The 16,518-nt window shown below is 36.8% G+C and overlaps 1 protein-coding gene across 2 annotated transcripts in view; it reads right to left on the bottom strand.

The window, feature by feature from the left end:
• Nucleotides 1-16,518, bottom strand: part of LOC145690042 (cytochrome P450 4C1-like) — a 90,720-nt gene that overhangs the window by 47,283 nt on the left and 26,919 nt on the right. For both annotated transcript variants that reach the window (XM_081764541.1, XM_081764543.1), the window contains exon 2: nucleotides 7,469-7,575. In XM_081764541.1, the coding sequence (XP_081620667.1) occupies nucleotides 7,469-7,575 (107 nt within the window). The remainder of the gene's footprint in view (nucleotides 1-7,468; nucleotides 7,576-16,518) is intronic.

Raw genomic sequence — 16,518 nt, 5'->3', positions numbered from 1 at the left:
GACACCGCTACATAGGTAGATATTTCTGTTCTTAATGTTGTAAGAACACTAAATTCAAACTGTATAACGAGGAATATTTAAAAATTGGTTTCACGTACTGTATCGATGAAAAATGTCTGTTCTATACCGGAGTGTTTAATATGTGGGGAAAAACCTTGTGAGTGGATGTCGTACAGGGACAAATACATCGGGGTTCAACGACCGGGTCCGAACCCTTTCAAAACTTCATCACTTTTTAAATAGTGTACTTGTGTTTTATTTGCGTCAGGGGTAGACACCCTGTCCGGACCCCCTACAATCTATCGACTTTTGATCCCCCCTTATGAAGAATTCTATGAGTGGGCACTTCGTGTCGTGTAAACAACTCTGCAAAACCACCAACTACACATTGTTCACCTGCTTCCATTGTCCTTTAAATTTGCTCCTTGTTTTCTGTGTGGGTTTACTGATAACATGAAGAGAAAGTTATGAGTCACGTGGTACTTAGTTGGGCACTTCGAACCATTTTTTACTTGCATGGCTTGTCCCCATCCTGCGCTGGTGAGCTTCATAGAATTATTTTATCCACTATATTGTTTTGTCTTCTGCTCCAATTCCCTAAAGTTCTTCCCATATTGTAGACATGTTGTAGAATGTTTTCTCTAAATCTACGAATACTATGATAAATATTTACCGCTTTCCCAGTTTTTTATCAGTTTAAGTGCAAGTATGAAATATATTAGTCGCGTCCTTAGAGCGTAAAGGTTCTAAGTCCTATTTTTTTTTTCGAAATTGAGTTTTTTATACTTATAGATGGTGCATGATGTGCTATTTCACATGGCGACAAAAGGCGTACGAAATCGTTATTATTTACAAGAAATAATGAATGAAATATTGTCCTATGCCATACGTCCTTCTATGTCCTATGTCCTATGTCCTTTAGTTTTGCTCTCCTGTAAAATTTCTAAAATTGGACATAGAACCTTGCGCTCTAAGGACGCGTAGTCTTCTCCAAAAATGTGTTGCTTCTCCCACATATACCACCAAGCTATCATCCTTATTTACACCTGCAAACTTTACAATACTGGTTTTATTTGAGGAATGGTTTACTAAGATCACCCAAACGAGCCTTATATAACAAAATTGTAATATTACTATACGTCCATCCCTTACCCTACACGATAACTGGTTAAAGAAAACGAATTTTTGAATTCTATGAATTTAACATTAGACAGCTAGAACGATTAATTAGGTCGATTTTCGTTAATGCAGTTAATCCGTTAAGTTCTTGACGGGGTAACGGTGACTTTAATGGTGGCTATTCATCTTCCATTTAATAATCTATAGCATCCCCTAGCATTTGTGCAACCTGTACAGTAACAAAGAAAAGCTGGTTATCTATACTAAAAGGATATGCAGCTTTTTCTACTCTCAATATCTCATATATCATACATATATCTCATATATCATGCATATATCTCATATATCATATATCATACATGAAATCGCGTGATCTTCTTCATTGCCTTTAAAACAGTTTATTTCCCACGAAAAAGGAGAAGAGAACGTGGTAAAATAAGTGAAGATGTTTAGTCAGTTTGAGCATGGAAAATGGTAAGTAGAAGTTATATAAAGAAAAATACAGTCACGGTAGAAAGCATCTGTAAACAACTAAACATGTTTACCTTGACCTTCCAAACTATACTTTACAGTATGAATTCATTTCTCACATAGTTATTATATACATTGTGAATCGAGGTACTTCATATTTCTATTTTCAATATCACGAAAATAGTATACTGCATGATTCACCTAAAACTTGCACTAAGAATAGGTTTGAAATTGAAAAAAAAAAAAAAAAAAAAAATGGATGTGCTGTTTTCACAGGTATCAAGTATATAGAAGGGCTGAAATTAGTAGTCCATTAAAAGAAAGTAAAATGGAGTATTGTATATACATAAAACAATGTAAGTTTTAAGTGGAATAATGTCGTAATAGTGGTGAAAATGTTAATGTGTTTAATCCACACGTCTAGTCCAAATACACCAAGAGACGACTTCGAAGATAAACCAAGGACGAATGGTAACACTCCAGTTAATAGTACAGGTACCATAGGCGAAATGATGTCCATATTGTGGTTCGGGCTCGGGTGTATGTTTCACAATACATGGGATCGTCCTTGTCACGAGTTAACGAAGTAAGACGTGCTGGATTTACTCGGGAATGTGGTATTTTCAAATGCTGAAAAAGCCGACATACAGTTGTGTACAGTGAATGTAGGAAAAATGGCATGCTATCGTGTACGGTACGCCAAGAGGTAACTCAACAAACATAAGACAAGCCGACAGTTACTTCTGAAACTCTTTAACGAACTAGGGGAACTGGAAATGTAACACCTTTTCTTACGAGAAACAAGCTAGTCACTGGAATATCGGAAATAGTGTTCTACAGTAGCTGCTGTCCCGGTAGATCATCACTAGCGCCCGGATTATATGTAATATCATTTTGTCAAATATGCACATAAATATGTAAGGTACAAAGCTAATTATGTGTAGTGAAATATGTAACATCAGTCAAATATATAATATCAAAATGTCGCTAAAATATGTATTTTGCTATATAATTTTGTTTTTTTTATGCAATTTGAATACTTCATGTTGTAGCCTATACATATACTGTATGTGTGATGTTTAATTTAATTAAGCAAATTTGAAAATGAAGTTGCTAAGCTTTTCAATAATTAGGTCATTCATTAAACATGAAACAAAACGCAGTTCAACTCGGAAAAAAATATATTTTGGAATATTAGTAGAGGGCCAATCAAATATAATAGAAAGTTTTCACAATGTACTTACCAAAACTATTCTTGCGTGGATTTAGAAACATAGCACTAATACAGTATATACACTGCACTCAGTCAAAGCAGTTCGTTGTTTATTTCTAAACAATTACTTGTATGATAGTTTACGAAATGTTACAATTTTTCTAATATTCAAATACAATCCAAACACTATCTGAGGCACTTATTTAGAAAAACAAATGCACCACCATATATTTTGCGACGTTTTCAAAAGACATAGAAAGACACTTGTCTGACATTACATTTTTGTAGGAAGAGAATGACCTTTCTACTGATGTCACTGGGGCGTATTTCATGAAGTGAATTTTCTCGGGGTTAATATGCAGATCTTCTGTAACTTCTCCACTCAGGATTTTACACACACTGAGAAATGTGATGAACCCAGTTTTCCTTTCCAGCACCCTCTGGAACTTAGCGGCAACATTCACACCAGTTTCTTCTCGAACAACATCTAACTTCTTTCTCGCATCCTCCAGGACACACAAGGATTCCTGAAGCAAGAGTAAAGAAGTTTCCAATTTCTTGATGGTTTCAGGAAGCCAACCAAAATTGCCTTTAATGTACGCAAGCAAAGAAGACATCTTGGGAACAGAAAACGCAGCTTGCACTTCACGCACGAAAACTGCACTGTCGGCGGGAACGAGTCTACAATGGATTTGACGCCCTCAAAATGTTCGTTGTAAAATGTCACTGCTTCTAACCAAGTACCCATCTTGTTAACACCGGCTCAGGAGGAGAGGTACATTTGGCAGACGTTCCTTGAAACAGTGGACTCTTTGGGGATTTTTCAAAAAACACCTTTTTTCCACTGGAAATAAGTTTATTCACGTCAGGAAACTTGCTTCTTACTTTCTTTGCGACACGTTGAAGTGCATGTGTAGCACAAGTGACGTGAACTAAGTTGGGATAGAAAACTTTAAGTGCGTTACCTGCCTTTAACATGTACGCTGCAGAGTCAGTGTAGAAAACAAGTACTTTCTCCTCTTCAACACCACGAGGGCACAGCATTTTCAGGCCATTATTTACGAACCTTGCCACGGTTGAATGATTGACACATTCAAGCTCCTGGCAATACAGGGTGTCCGGAATGGGACTGACGGTTTTCAAGTGTATAGTTTTAATATGGTCAGAGATACAGAAGAAAAAAAACATTCATATTGAAGGAAAAGTCAAAAAGTTTGTTCAGCAAATTTTCATACTTGAACAACTAGTATCGCCGATAAACAGAAATGGTGTCGGTAGTCGAAACGGCGCAATGCGTGTGGTGGTTTGCAGAGGCCAAAAGTGTTGTTCAAGTTCAACAAAACTTTCGACGTGTTTACCACAGGGATTCTCTATCACGCAACAATATCCAGGCGTGGAAGGATCAATTTTTATCAACGGGGAGTGTAGTGAAACAACACAGCGATGGTAAATCGCGTATGTCAGAAGAAAATGTGGAAGCAATAAGAGAGTGTTTCTCACGTAGCCCGAGGAAGTCAACTCGCGCAGCGAGCAGGCAATTGGGAATTTCAAATTAACAGTGCACGATGTGGTACACAAACGATTCTGTTTGCGCGCGTATAAGATGCAATTGTTGCAAGAAAATAAGTCCATCGATAAGCCCCAGAGAGCAGCATTTGTTACTGAAATTCTGGACAGAATTGATTATGACCATAATTTCCTATTGAACGTTGTTTTCTCTGATGAGGCGACTTGTCACTTGTCCGGCTGTGTTAACAGACACAATGTTAGGATATGGGGATCTGAGAATCCGCATGCGTACATAGAACATTCTAGAGACAGTCCCACATTGAATGTTTGGTGTGCTTTAACACATAATGCCCCTTCTTTTTCATAGAGCAAACCATAACAGGAAATGTGTTCTTAGACATGCTTCAACACTTTGTTGTTCCCTAGTCACATTTGCAACCTCAAGTGATATTCCAATTGGATAGTGCCCCGTCACATTGGAGCCTACAAGTGAGGGAGTACCTTGGTACTGAATTTCCTGGCCGTTGGATAGGCCGTGATAGGCTAATTAGGTGTCCTCCACGTTCTTCTATGTTACCCCCCTGGACTTCTTCCTGTGAGGGTATGTGAAAGACCTTGTGTATTCTGGTGAAAAGGTGCGTAACCTTGATGAACTGAAGAACCGGATTAGGAACACCTCAGATGTTACAGAATATGTGGAGAGAGATTGAGTTCAAGCTAGATATTATAAGAGTTACAAATGGAGCTCATGTGGAGTTACACTGAGTTAGAATGACTTGTAAGCAAGACCAAATAAACTTTTTGAGTTCTCCTTTAAAATGCATGTTTTTTTTCTGTATCTTTAACCATATTAAAACTATACACTTTTAAAACCGTCAATCCCATTCCGGACACTTTGTATATCAAGTAGGATTTCGAGGGCGAGTTGGGATCTAGCTTACCAACTATTAAATTCACAACAAAGCGTTCCAAGCGGTCGGTGGTTTCGTCCGCAGCCACCCATATATAGGAATCACCGATCTGAGCGCGAATTTCTTCGACATTTTTGATGTAGCAAACATCGACGTACTTTTTTTCCGCAATATAGATTCATTCGGGATATTTCGCTTGCAATAATTCTTCAAGAAATCCCGGTATTTTGGCACTTGAAGTTTGTTCCAAGGAATGTTTGCAGCTACCATTGCACCATACATGTCCGCGAAAAACTCATTCTCTGATGAAGACGATCTCTGTCGCATCTGCGTTAAAAGAACTTGTTTGTGAGAAGATAATTCCCGTTTCTTTCCTGTGTAAAGCGCGGTTCGTATATGTTGTTGGAATTGCGATTTCATGGAGCAACTTATCTTTTTGTCACATACTGTCACGTTTTTACAAATAATTATTTACCATCGATTGTGAAAGCATCATCTACAGTAACTCATGATTTTAACTTAGATGCTAGCGATGATGCAACCGGTGCCATGACGAAATATCGATACACAAAACCTCAGTCCACGATAAACACGTCCACAAGACAACGTCTGTTCATATGAAGAAATTTTCCACATTACGGCTACTTTTGTGTCAGACAGCACGGAGGGATGAAACTGGCTGGGTGATTTTCGTTGAAAGAGTGACGGAATGAACCGTCTCAAGCAGTGAAATCTTCAATGCCAGACATCTAAAATTACGTTTAGCCTTCTGCTCCTCGCCCCCCCCCCCCCCTCCTAGTGCTTGGAATGCAGTGCAGGACAGGGCAAATTTCTCGGAAATTAACATTTCTTCAAGTTGTTTTGTATTCCTTATAACAGTCACAAGTAGAGAATGGTCAGGGATTACAAGAAACTGCTAAAATATTAGATTTTAAATAACATGCCTGAAAATATGTAATATTGAGTAAAATATGCCAAAATATGTAAAAATAAAACCTAGGTATAATGATTTTGTTCACATGATCCGTGAAGATTTGAACTTTTTTCGGAACTACATTCAAGCGGAAAAGAATATGTAATTGCAAATAATCATCACGTTAGCATGCGTGCCATTGCAAAGGGTTTTGGCCTGAGTCAGGCAAGGGTGTCGGTCATATTCTCCACTGTCACATGTTCCATTCGTATCATCCATCCAGTCACAAGTCCCATGCAAGAACTCCATGGAAACGGTTCTCGTCAACAGTTTTACGAATGGGTATTAGGCCAGAATGTCTTTCATCTTGTTTTTTGACGAAACAACATTTGACAATCATGGTCAGATGAACCTCCGACACATGTATTATTGGTCTGTCAACAATTCCCTTTGCTTACGTCAAGTAGAACAATAACGTTCTTGGTGTGTAAATGTGTGGGATGGTATAGTAGACTAATATATCATAGGGCTGTTTCTCATTGAAGGCATACTGCAGTAGATTCCCCAAAGTACGTCGACTCGCTAAAGAACAACCTTCCACCGATGACATTCCACTAGAGATCAGAAAGAACATGTGGTTCTACCACGACAGCTACCCAGCCCACAATGCACCACGGTCTGTCTGTACAAAATGTCTCCTTATCATTGGATTGAAAGAAGGGAAGCAAGCTGCCAATTGGTCAGCCCATTCCCTGATTTCACAGCTTTAGATTTTTTCTCTGTACAACAATATGTCAACAATCCCCAACGATATGAAACGCTATATTGGTATAGTCCGTTCTAACACTTCGTCTGAAGTGCTACAACATGTACAGCAATCTTCACACATTAGATGGAGATTTGTTTTGCAGCTAATAGACATAATTTTGAACGAAACTTGTGAATGTGAATGTGTATGATGTACTGGGAGGTTTAGTCCATGGTGCTTGTCTTGTACTTATACTATTGAATGGGGCATTTTCGTTTGTCCTTGGTTTCTTTCGGCGATATCTCTTGACGTAGTTGAACTAGACGCATGCAATAAACACCATTGGCATTCCCTCACTTGTACTTCACTTTACACGACATTCCAAAGCATTGTTCAAGTTTTTAAAAGTGCCTTTTTGTTTACAAAACTCCATTTAACCATTCTTTTGTTTTGTAATGGCCTACAAATATCAACCCTTCTATACACTTGACATCTCTGAAAGTAGAGCATCGATTGTATGTTTCATTTCCGACGTATTCTGCAGTGCAAGTTTAGGTGAATCACCCTGTATATTCATTCCTTACCTCAATTACCCATGGGGCAGCAGTTAACACGTATAATTCAGGTCCAAGCCAAACTGCAACAGTGTCACTGTAAGTTTTAATAAAGTTATTCACTCTGATGAATATTTCTGAAAAATAAATAAATAAATAAATAAATAAATAAATAAATAAATAAATAGGTTAATTAAAAGTATATTTATTTTCATATAAATAACACTGTTCAACAACAAAAATGTAAATTGAACAAAATCAGCTAATTCTTATTGATTTTGTGGTGCTGATCACGAATTTGAAAGTTATTTTCGAATATTAGCTCTACTTTTCGTTTTACAGGCATGTCTAATAATAACGCTTTAAAAATAAATATATTCGCTTCGTTTGGGGTAAAATGTTACACTGATCCGGCAACATTGGAGAAACTATATGAACGCTTGGTTTCATTGTGCTCCTTATCTCAGTAGTGTTCTGCTATTGTTAGAAAAGACAGGTTTAGTGCAGTTATCAGCGTTTTGGGTGTGACGTTTGTGTAGTGCAGGACATAAGAATACAACTACAAGTACGCAAAAATACTGGTATTTCGAATGTACATTTTTAAATAGTTGTCGGAACTATTTCAAGTGACATTTTGAGGATTTCAATAAACAAAAATGCCGCGAAATTGTGTAAACAGTGCGGATAGCTTCTGCTACGTGTGTGGGGAAGTGACATTTTCCTCACAAAAGCAGACTATAACACCACTAATAAGAAAAGCCTATCAATATTACTTTGATTGTAAAATTGGAGACCAAGATAAATCTTGGGCACCCCACATTGTGTGTAACACTTGTGCCAGCAATCTAAGAAATTGGATTAATGGGAAGGGGCGCTCAATGCCTTTTGCAGTGCCCATGCTTGGGAGGGAGCCAAACGACCACATCAGAGACTGTTATTTTTGTATGGTTCCTTCCGTCAAGAAGAGAATTTCCACGAAGAAGAAGCGGGCCTTGATCTATCCTAACATTCCTTCTGCAATGCGCCCTGTTCCACATGGAGAAGGACTACCTGTTCCTGACCCACCTAAAGAATACGATCTTTTTTCTGATAATGATCAAGAAATTGAAGCTCCTGAATCAAGTACTTCGAAGGACCCTACGTTTGTTGTAGAAGAACCTCCATGTGAACCACATAGACTTACTCAAGAGGAACTAAGTGATCTAATCAGAGACTTGGACCTCTCGAAAAGCAAAGCCGAAGTTTTAGCGTCACGCTTAAAGCAATGGAATTTATTGCAGGAAAAAGTAAATATTTCAGTGTATCGGAATAGGGAGATGATGTTCACTTCATTTTTTACTATGGAAGACACACTTGTGGCATGTACAGATGTAAATGGTCTCATGAGGCCACTTAAAATTAATTACGAACCTACGGAGTGAAGGCTCTTTATAGATTCGTCCAAGGTGAGTTTAAAGGCAGTGCTTTTACATATTGGAAATGAACTTCCTTTAATTCCTGTAGGTTACGCAGTTCATATGAAGGAATCTTATGAAAACTTGAAACGTTTACTTCAAGCCATTAAATATTACGATTTTCAGTGGCTCATTTGTGGTGACCTTAAAGTAATAGCACTGTTGCTAGGTATGCAGTTAGGGTATACAAAGTATTGTTGCTTTATATGTGAATGGGACAGTAGAGATCGTGGATCTCATTACCGCAAAAGTGATTGGAGTACCAGAGAAACTCTTCAGCCGGGAGTGAAAAATGTGCAGCATGAACCACTGGTAGATCGTAACCGAATTTTGCTTCCCCCTTTACATATTAAATTAGGTCTAATGAAAAATTTTGTTAAGAGCATGAACCAAGAGGATGAGGCCTATAAGTACCTAAGAGGACAATTCCCTCGACTAAGTGATGCCAAAGTTAAAGAGGGTGTTTTCATAGGACCACAGATTAGGCAACTATTCAAAGATCACAAGTTCGACGAAATTCTCCAAGGTGAGGAGAAAGTTGCGTGGGAAAGCTTGAAGAGTGTTTGTTCACAGTTCTTGGGAAGACACTGAGCAACAAATTACAAACAACTGGTAGCAAAGTTGTTATTGTGCTACGAAAATCTTGGTTGCAATATGTCTCTGAAACTCCACTTTCTTCATTCACATCTAGACTTCTTTACCGAAGATTGTGGAGCAGTAAGTGACGAACATGGTGAGCGTTTCCATCAAGATATTGCAGCCATGGAGAAGAGATATGAGGGAAAGTGGAGTTCTAACATATTGGCCGACTACTGTTGGACTATTGCAAGGGATGCTCCAGATGTAACCTACAAAAGGCAAGCCAAACGAAGACGCTCAAAATAAAATAAACAAAATCCTGTACAAGGGATCACTTGAAACTTTTGTCTACATTCCAGTGTAGTTCTTGCACAAAAAGGTATTTGTACATATTTTTCATGTTTTGATGTTAATACTGATTTTTATTACGGAATTGTTAATGTTTAACTTGACCACGGTTACTTTATTTTCTGTATCGCTGTGAAACTGGTATTTGCGCAATTTTGAAAAAGGAAGTACAAGGGTATAGAAAGCTATAGGTTAGGGAACTTCTTAACTCCCCAGCTTATCACATCACAGTGAAATAGATAAAAAAAAGTGAAATGTAGGTTTTTACAAGGATTTTGCTTAAATGTTCTATAAATATTAATACATTTGTATATATACAGCTACTGTTGTACAAGGGCGTTTTTTCACAACCTGAGCTAAGAAAATTCTTCTATTATCATTTCCTTTCATATTATGCTTAAATGAATGTAAAAATCGTAATTTCAAAGAATTTACATACTTTCGATCAAAATTTGTTGAACAGTGTAATCAAAATTAAACTAAATAATCTGATGTTACAACTTATGAACGATTATGGCCGGCCAACCTCTACTTCAAATAGTCTACTTTCTGGAATCAAACCCAAGATGGCGTACTTTAACCTCAACTTATTATTATTATTATTATTATTATTATTATTATTATTATTATTATTATTATTATTATTATTATTATTATTATTGTTGTTGTTGTTGTTGTTGTTGTTTCAGCAAGACGTCCTTTTCTAGGACACTTTCACAGATACCAATATGGACAGTCTTTTTAATAACTTCAACGTTCCCGGCGGGAGTTCATGTGGTTCGGATTCCACGTTAATCAGTAGGTCCATGTCTCATATAGCCTCGCTGCTGAACGGGACGTAAAACTCAAAAATCAATCAATCAATCAATAACTTCAACGTTTTAATTACCTTTTCAAAATGAACAGAAGTTATTTTTAGTTACTGCGTATTTAGCACAGAAAATGATTTCTTTCTGCAATTTGTAAATAAATTTTCAATGGTCCAGCAGCTACAAGCAAATTTCAATTTGAAACTAAAGTCTGACCCAGGCAACCTGATAGGAAACTCCCCTACCTGCCACCACTTACCACTGCAGAAGGGGAAAGCAATTCGTTGACCTTCACAGGGAGGGAACAGGGGCGTCATTTCAGACTTTGCTTGAGGGGGGCAAGAGCACCACCGCCATAAGACTTTCACGCTTTTTACTAATATATTAGCAGACAATCTAATAAAGTATATACATTCCTCAAACTCTTGGGGAGGGGCAATTGCCCCCTCCTGCCCTCCCTAAATGACGCCCCTGGGAGGGAAGTTTTCTAATGAACAGAATCGTGTAAGCTCTAAATCCGTACGTCAATTCGCTCGCACCTGATGCTGAGAAAGCACCGCTGTTCCTTTTAGCTATCAACACCGAGTAACAAACAATTACTGTTTTTCAAGTTTTGTCTTGTAAAAAAGTATTGCATATTATTTATGTACTAAAGTTTTACCCTACTGTAAAACATTTTATTGTCTTAACAAATATCGAAAACATTCAAATCAATAAGAGCCCAATCTGCCCAATTTTGTGTGAATGTCGAAGTTGATCCCTAACACGAATACAAGAACGGGAACTGCGGGGTTTCGAAAATAAAATGTTGATAAAAATATTTGGAGGGAAAAAGACATACATTCAGGTGAATTAAAACACTATACAAGTTTTTTTTTTTTTTTTTTTTTTTTTTATTTCACAACAACTACAGGTCACCGAGTGTTATAGAAATAGTAAAGTTAATACGTACAAGATAAGCATGATACATTGCTTGTATGAGAAATTCGCACCAAGTCATTAAGTCCTATTCAAAGAGCTTAGGAGAAGAAGACTATTTGCTGGGGGAAAGAAAAAGCTTCCGGACAATACAAAGCACAATCTTTGAATGATGGTTGATAACAAACATGGTACATTGACTTTTCACAGGTTAAAATCTAATGGAAATGTTTGTTTCTGCTACGATGAACCTTTGAGCTCTTTAAGCCAAAACGTTCGTTATTTCTGAATAATTGAACAAAGTCCTATTTATCATTACTCTTTCTTTCTTATACAATACTCCACTCTTGTTACAACATTATACTATCCTGCACGCCTGGGGCCGCTGTGGCTCAGTGGTAGAGTTTTCACCTGTAGTGGATGGGTCCCTGATTCGATCCCAGCTCGCGTTATGTGAACTTTGTGGTGGACAAACACCGCGTGCGTGCGTTTCCTCGGGGATCTCCCGTTTCCTCTCACCTTCTTCATTCCACCATTTCTTTCATTTCTCATGATCACCATCTCCTTTAGCCTAGCTGGCATAATTGTGGGACGTAAAACTCAAAGATTTCATATTATTTTAAATTCTGTACGCCATAACCGTCTCATCTCTGAAAGTTATTTACTGCAAATTGTTATTCCTATTAATAGAGACCGATAATATTTCTCAGACAGTAAAAGAACATTTTTCCCCTCTTCTGCAAGAGAGGCTCAGCAAACAAAATTATTATTGGAACACTATTATCCGTGTATATATTTTTCTTCTTGTTCTTTTTAATGTAAGAACATCTGTTAATAAGAGAGGAAACGAGAAGTTTTTTTTTAAAATAGCATTTCAGGTTTTATTATTATCTTAACGCTCTGATAATTTACCCATACACATCGCACTTGATTTTCGAGTTTACACTGTGCGCGTGGGTTTTCTCGGGTTCTCCCGTTTCCTCCCATTTGCTTCATTCCATAGTTTCATTCATTTCTCATCATCAATGTATCCTTTAGCCTAGCCGGATAATCGTGGGACGTAAAACTTATAAAGATTTCATTTTCGGTTTTCGATTTTATGTTATGAAATTATTGTATTAATAAGTAAATACCCATTCAATTACCAACCCTGCCATCCCTTGCCATTCCAACATTATGTCAGAAGCTCGAATGTCAAAAAGAAGGAAAACAAACAATACAACTGTTCAATAAAATTTCCATTATAATAACATGTATTACTTACTTCACGAATACAGGCAAATGTAATTAAGTGTTTTAAAATACGCAGTGTTATTATGAAAGTTATAATTTATTATTTAGACATATTTAGGTACACTCTATACTTCCGTGTGCGGGGTCTGATGGCGGAAGACAGAACACAAACATTCACCTGTACTTGAGCGTGGTGGTGGGGAAAATTTCTTCTTTTTCCAATCAGGTTACGTGAAACAGATTATAGTGTCCGTACGAGGATGTACGTATACGATAGACAAATCTTGCAAACCTTCCTCCAAGAAATTCGCGTGTCCCCGGGATCGATTCCCGGTAAGGCACTCGATTGGAAAAGTGTAAAAGTTTTTTTTTCAGGGCAGGCATTCGGAGTGAGGTTTTCCTGGGGTTTTCTCATTCATACCAGAGAAGTGCCGGGATGGTACCTATCATAATGGTCAAAGGCCACTTCCTTCCTTTCTTCCTTCCCAGTTCTCCAGGCAGTGTGATTGACGATGCAAGTCATTTCTCATACGTGAGGGACTAACATGGCCATAGACGCCGGAAACCCAGAAATTTCATTTCTAACTAGCTGAACCTGCGCTCTCTACACAGCGCATCATTCGCATATGAACATAAATCTCCTTTTCATTCCTCACAACGTCTGTACATGTCCGTTTACAGACACAAGTGAAAGACGTATTTATTAAAAAAAAAAAAAAAAAAAAAAAAGCCAAGGGGTATCATACAGTGGAGACTTTTTTCGATTATTTTTTCTCAATATCTCGCACCGTTTGCTAGATTTGAGCCTACTTCCGATTGCAGTTTTTAATTCATGTATGACCAGTGTTTTCTTTCCTCTTGCATGCAGTGTGTAATAAGCAAATACGTTACATACACAATTAATTATAATGTCAGTTATATATGGTGTTCATTGGGCAAAACACTACAAAAATAAAGGTTCATCTTAGATTGCAGAAATGGTTATCCTTCTTTTTCCATTATTATTTGGCCATGAAACAAACGCCTGAGACATATACAACCCCTATATACAACACTGTGGTGTTGGAATATATAATGCGTAGGATGTGATGCTTTAGTTCTTTTTTAAATTTCAACTTCCAATGTACCCGTAAAAATGTAATAAATAAATAGTGGCCATGTTTTTTAAATATTCAATTAGAACTGGACAATCTACATGAAATTTGCAATCGATCAGTGAAAACGTCATCTTTCTAGAGCCTGTAGTTTCCGAGGTCTCATTGTCGAAAGGATTGACCACAAACATATAAACGTCCACAACATATAGTTTAAAAGAGCTCGGAAGATGGCAGCACAAGTCACGTGATTGATTTTACAGAAGGCTTATTAAAATACAAAGGCTTTGAACAATAATTTTAAAACATAAACTTTATGAAAATGATGAATTTAACTAATTTATTTAAAGTACACATACTCAAAATGTTAAGTTTGTTTGTGTTAAACGTGAGATCACACATAACCGTAAATGAAAGATTTGAAAGCCAAAGTTATAGTTGGAGCTCAGTTGCTTTTAATTGCTATTGTAGCATTTTAATAGATAGATCCTAATCTCAAGAAATTCGTAAGCCGTCACGATTCTGAGTTCTGTCTATATTTTCAGTATTGTAATAATATAACATGTTCTTACTTGTTTAATCTTACTTCTCACATAGTCACTAAGCAAATTACAAACTTTTACGTGGGTATGACATGTACGTGTATTTGAGAAGAAAATTACCAATATCGAGTACACTTTGTACTATGCGTTTATAAAAAACGTTCCCGGCAATACTTTTACTCATTATAGACGGGGATTTCCCACTCTTTGCCCCAATAATTGGAACACAGAATTAGTGTTGTAAAAAAACGGTTTTTTTCTGTGAAGTTTTTTTCAATAAAAAACATCGTTCTTTTTCATGTTTTTTTCAAATGTCTGTTTTTTTTCTGGTAACTATTATTTATTGATTTACGTCGCAGATTATTGAAATAATCAACAGAACTTGATTCGAAGCCCTCGTAACTTACACATCTTTTGTTTCTTTGCACCTATATACTAGCAAAATTGTGTGATTATTCCTTTCGGCCCCAGGTCATTTTTGGCGTTTTCCTACATTTCCAGTTAGTGACTTATTGGACAAAAACCATTCACTCGATTGATATGGTTAAGGCCTTGTTTTTTAGAAAATGAATGTGGCTATCTTTTGGTGTAAGTTGCATTGCAGTATTGCCAATGGGTGGGAAATTATTGAGGGAAATGTAGGGGTGAAAATTTACAAAAAATTCCCTAACCGAATTTCAAATTTTTTTGTATCTAGTACCACTGCTACTATATGGGTTCAAGTCGCCTAAAAAAATCTTTGGTGTGTTGACAAGGTACAGTGAAATCCTGAAGTCGCTTGCTTTCATCCAAAGAGGGAAAGAAAAAATTCTGTCATACACATGAAATTTTGACACTTTTTACGCCTCACAAGCAAAAATCAAATATGCCGGGGCTACGGCTTCTGTAATTATCCTATTGAAACTTTTTATGCTGCATTCTGTAGGGCAAAGAGGAAGTTTTCAGGTAGTGGTACGTTTGTTTCAATGTAGCCAGTAAGAGGGTAATAATAGAGGGGAAAAGGGAAATTTTCTGAATTTTTCACCTAAAAGCGGGAATTAATTGTTTTGGCTGGAAACACTGCCATCAGACAGACGAAAAATATCTGAAAATAGCCCTTAGTACTCCGAGAATATATCCTACAAGTATCATGGCGATATATAACAAAGTAAGCATGAAATTTTAAAAAAAATCTCATTCTACCTCAGAAATTCACCACTTTTCTTACCACTTACAGAACATGGTTTATTATAAACCTCAACTGTACTTTCCCTAATTATTCTAGTGAAACTTTTTATGGTGCGCTGTGTAGGCTAAGGATGAGGCTGTTAGTCACTGGTACGTTTGTTCGAATGTAGCCAACAAGAAGGAAATAATAGAAATAAAAAAGGGATTTTTTTTCCAAAATTTGCCCTAAAATCTGGAATTAAAATTTTCTGTAGCTGGCAACACTACTATCAGACACACACAAACTATCTTAAAATAAGCTTTGGTATCCCTCTTATATATCCTACAAGTATTGTGACGATATCTAATAAAGTAAACATGTCAATAAAAAATATATCATTCTACCTTTAAAAAAAATCACACTTACCTTCCCAATTAGAGAACAAGGTCTACTGTACTTCCCCTAATTATCCTATTGAAACTTTCTATAATGCGTTGTGTAGAGCAAAGACGAGACTTCCAGATACTGGTACGTTTGGTCCGATATAACCAACAAAAGGGAAATAATAGAGACAAAACAGATAATTTTTCCAAAATTTCCCCCTAAAATCTAGAATTAAAATTTTCTGTAGCTGGTAACACTGCTACCAGACAGACGCAAACTATCTTAAATTAAACACTGGTACACGACGATTTTTAAGGGAAAAAACTTCTAATTACCAAAAATATATTTCTGTAAACAAAAAAGTAGGGAAAAACTAGAAAAATCAAGGGTTAGAACCTAAATACGAATTTTTCGTGCGTTCCCTAATTACCCCCTTGTAACGGTCTGTACTTGCGTTTGTTATGTAAGGACAAATGTTCGATTGGCGTAAGTTGACTTGCACTCAGACGTATAGGTACGGTTTTATAAAAAAAAATTCTAATTTTTTCCCCAAATTTAGGAAAATTTTAATT

This window comes from Thermobia domestica, chromosome 7 (assembly GCF_964235325.1).
Source record: "Thermobia domestica chromosome 7, izTheDome1.hap1.1, whole genome shotgun sequence".
NCBI lineage: Eukaryota > Metazoa > Arthropoda > Insecta > Zygentoma > Lepismatidae > Thermobia > Thermobia domestica.
The sequence above is the reverse complement of the archived record's forward strand: the minus strand, read 5'-3'. Positions and strand labels throughout refer to the sequence as shown.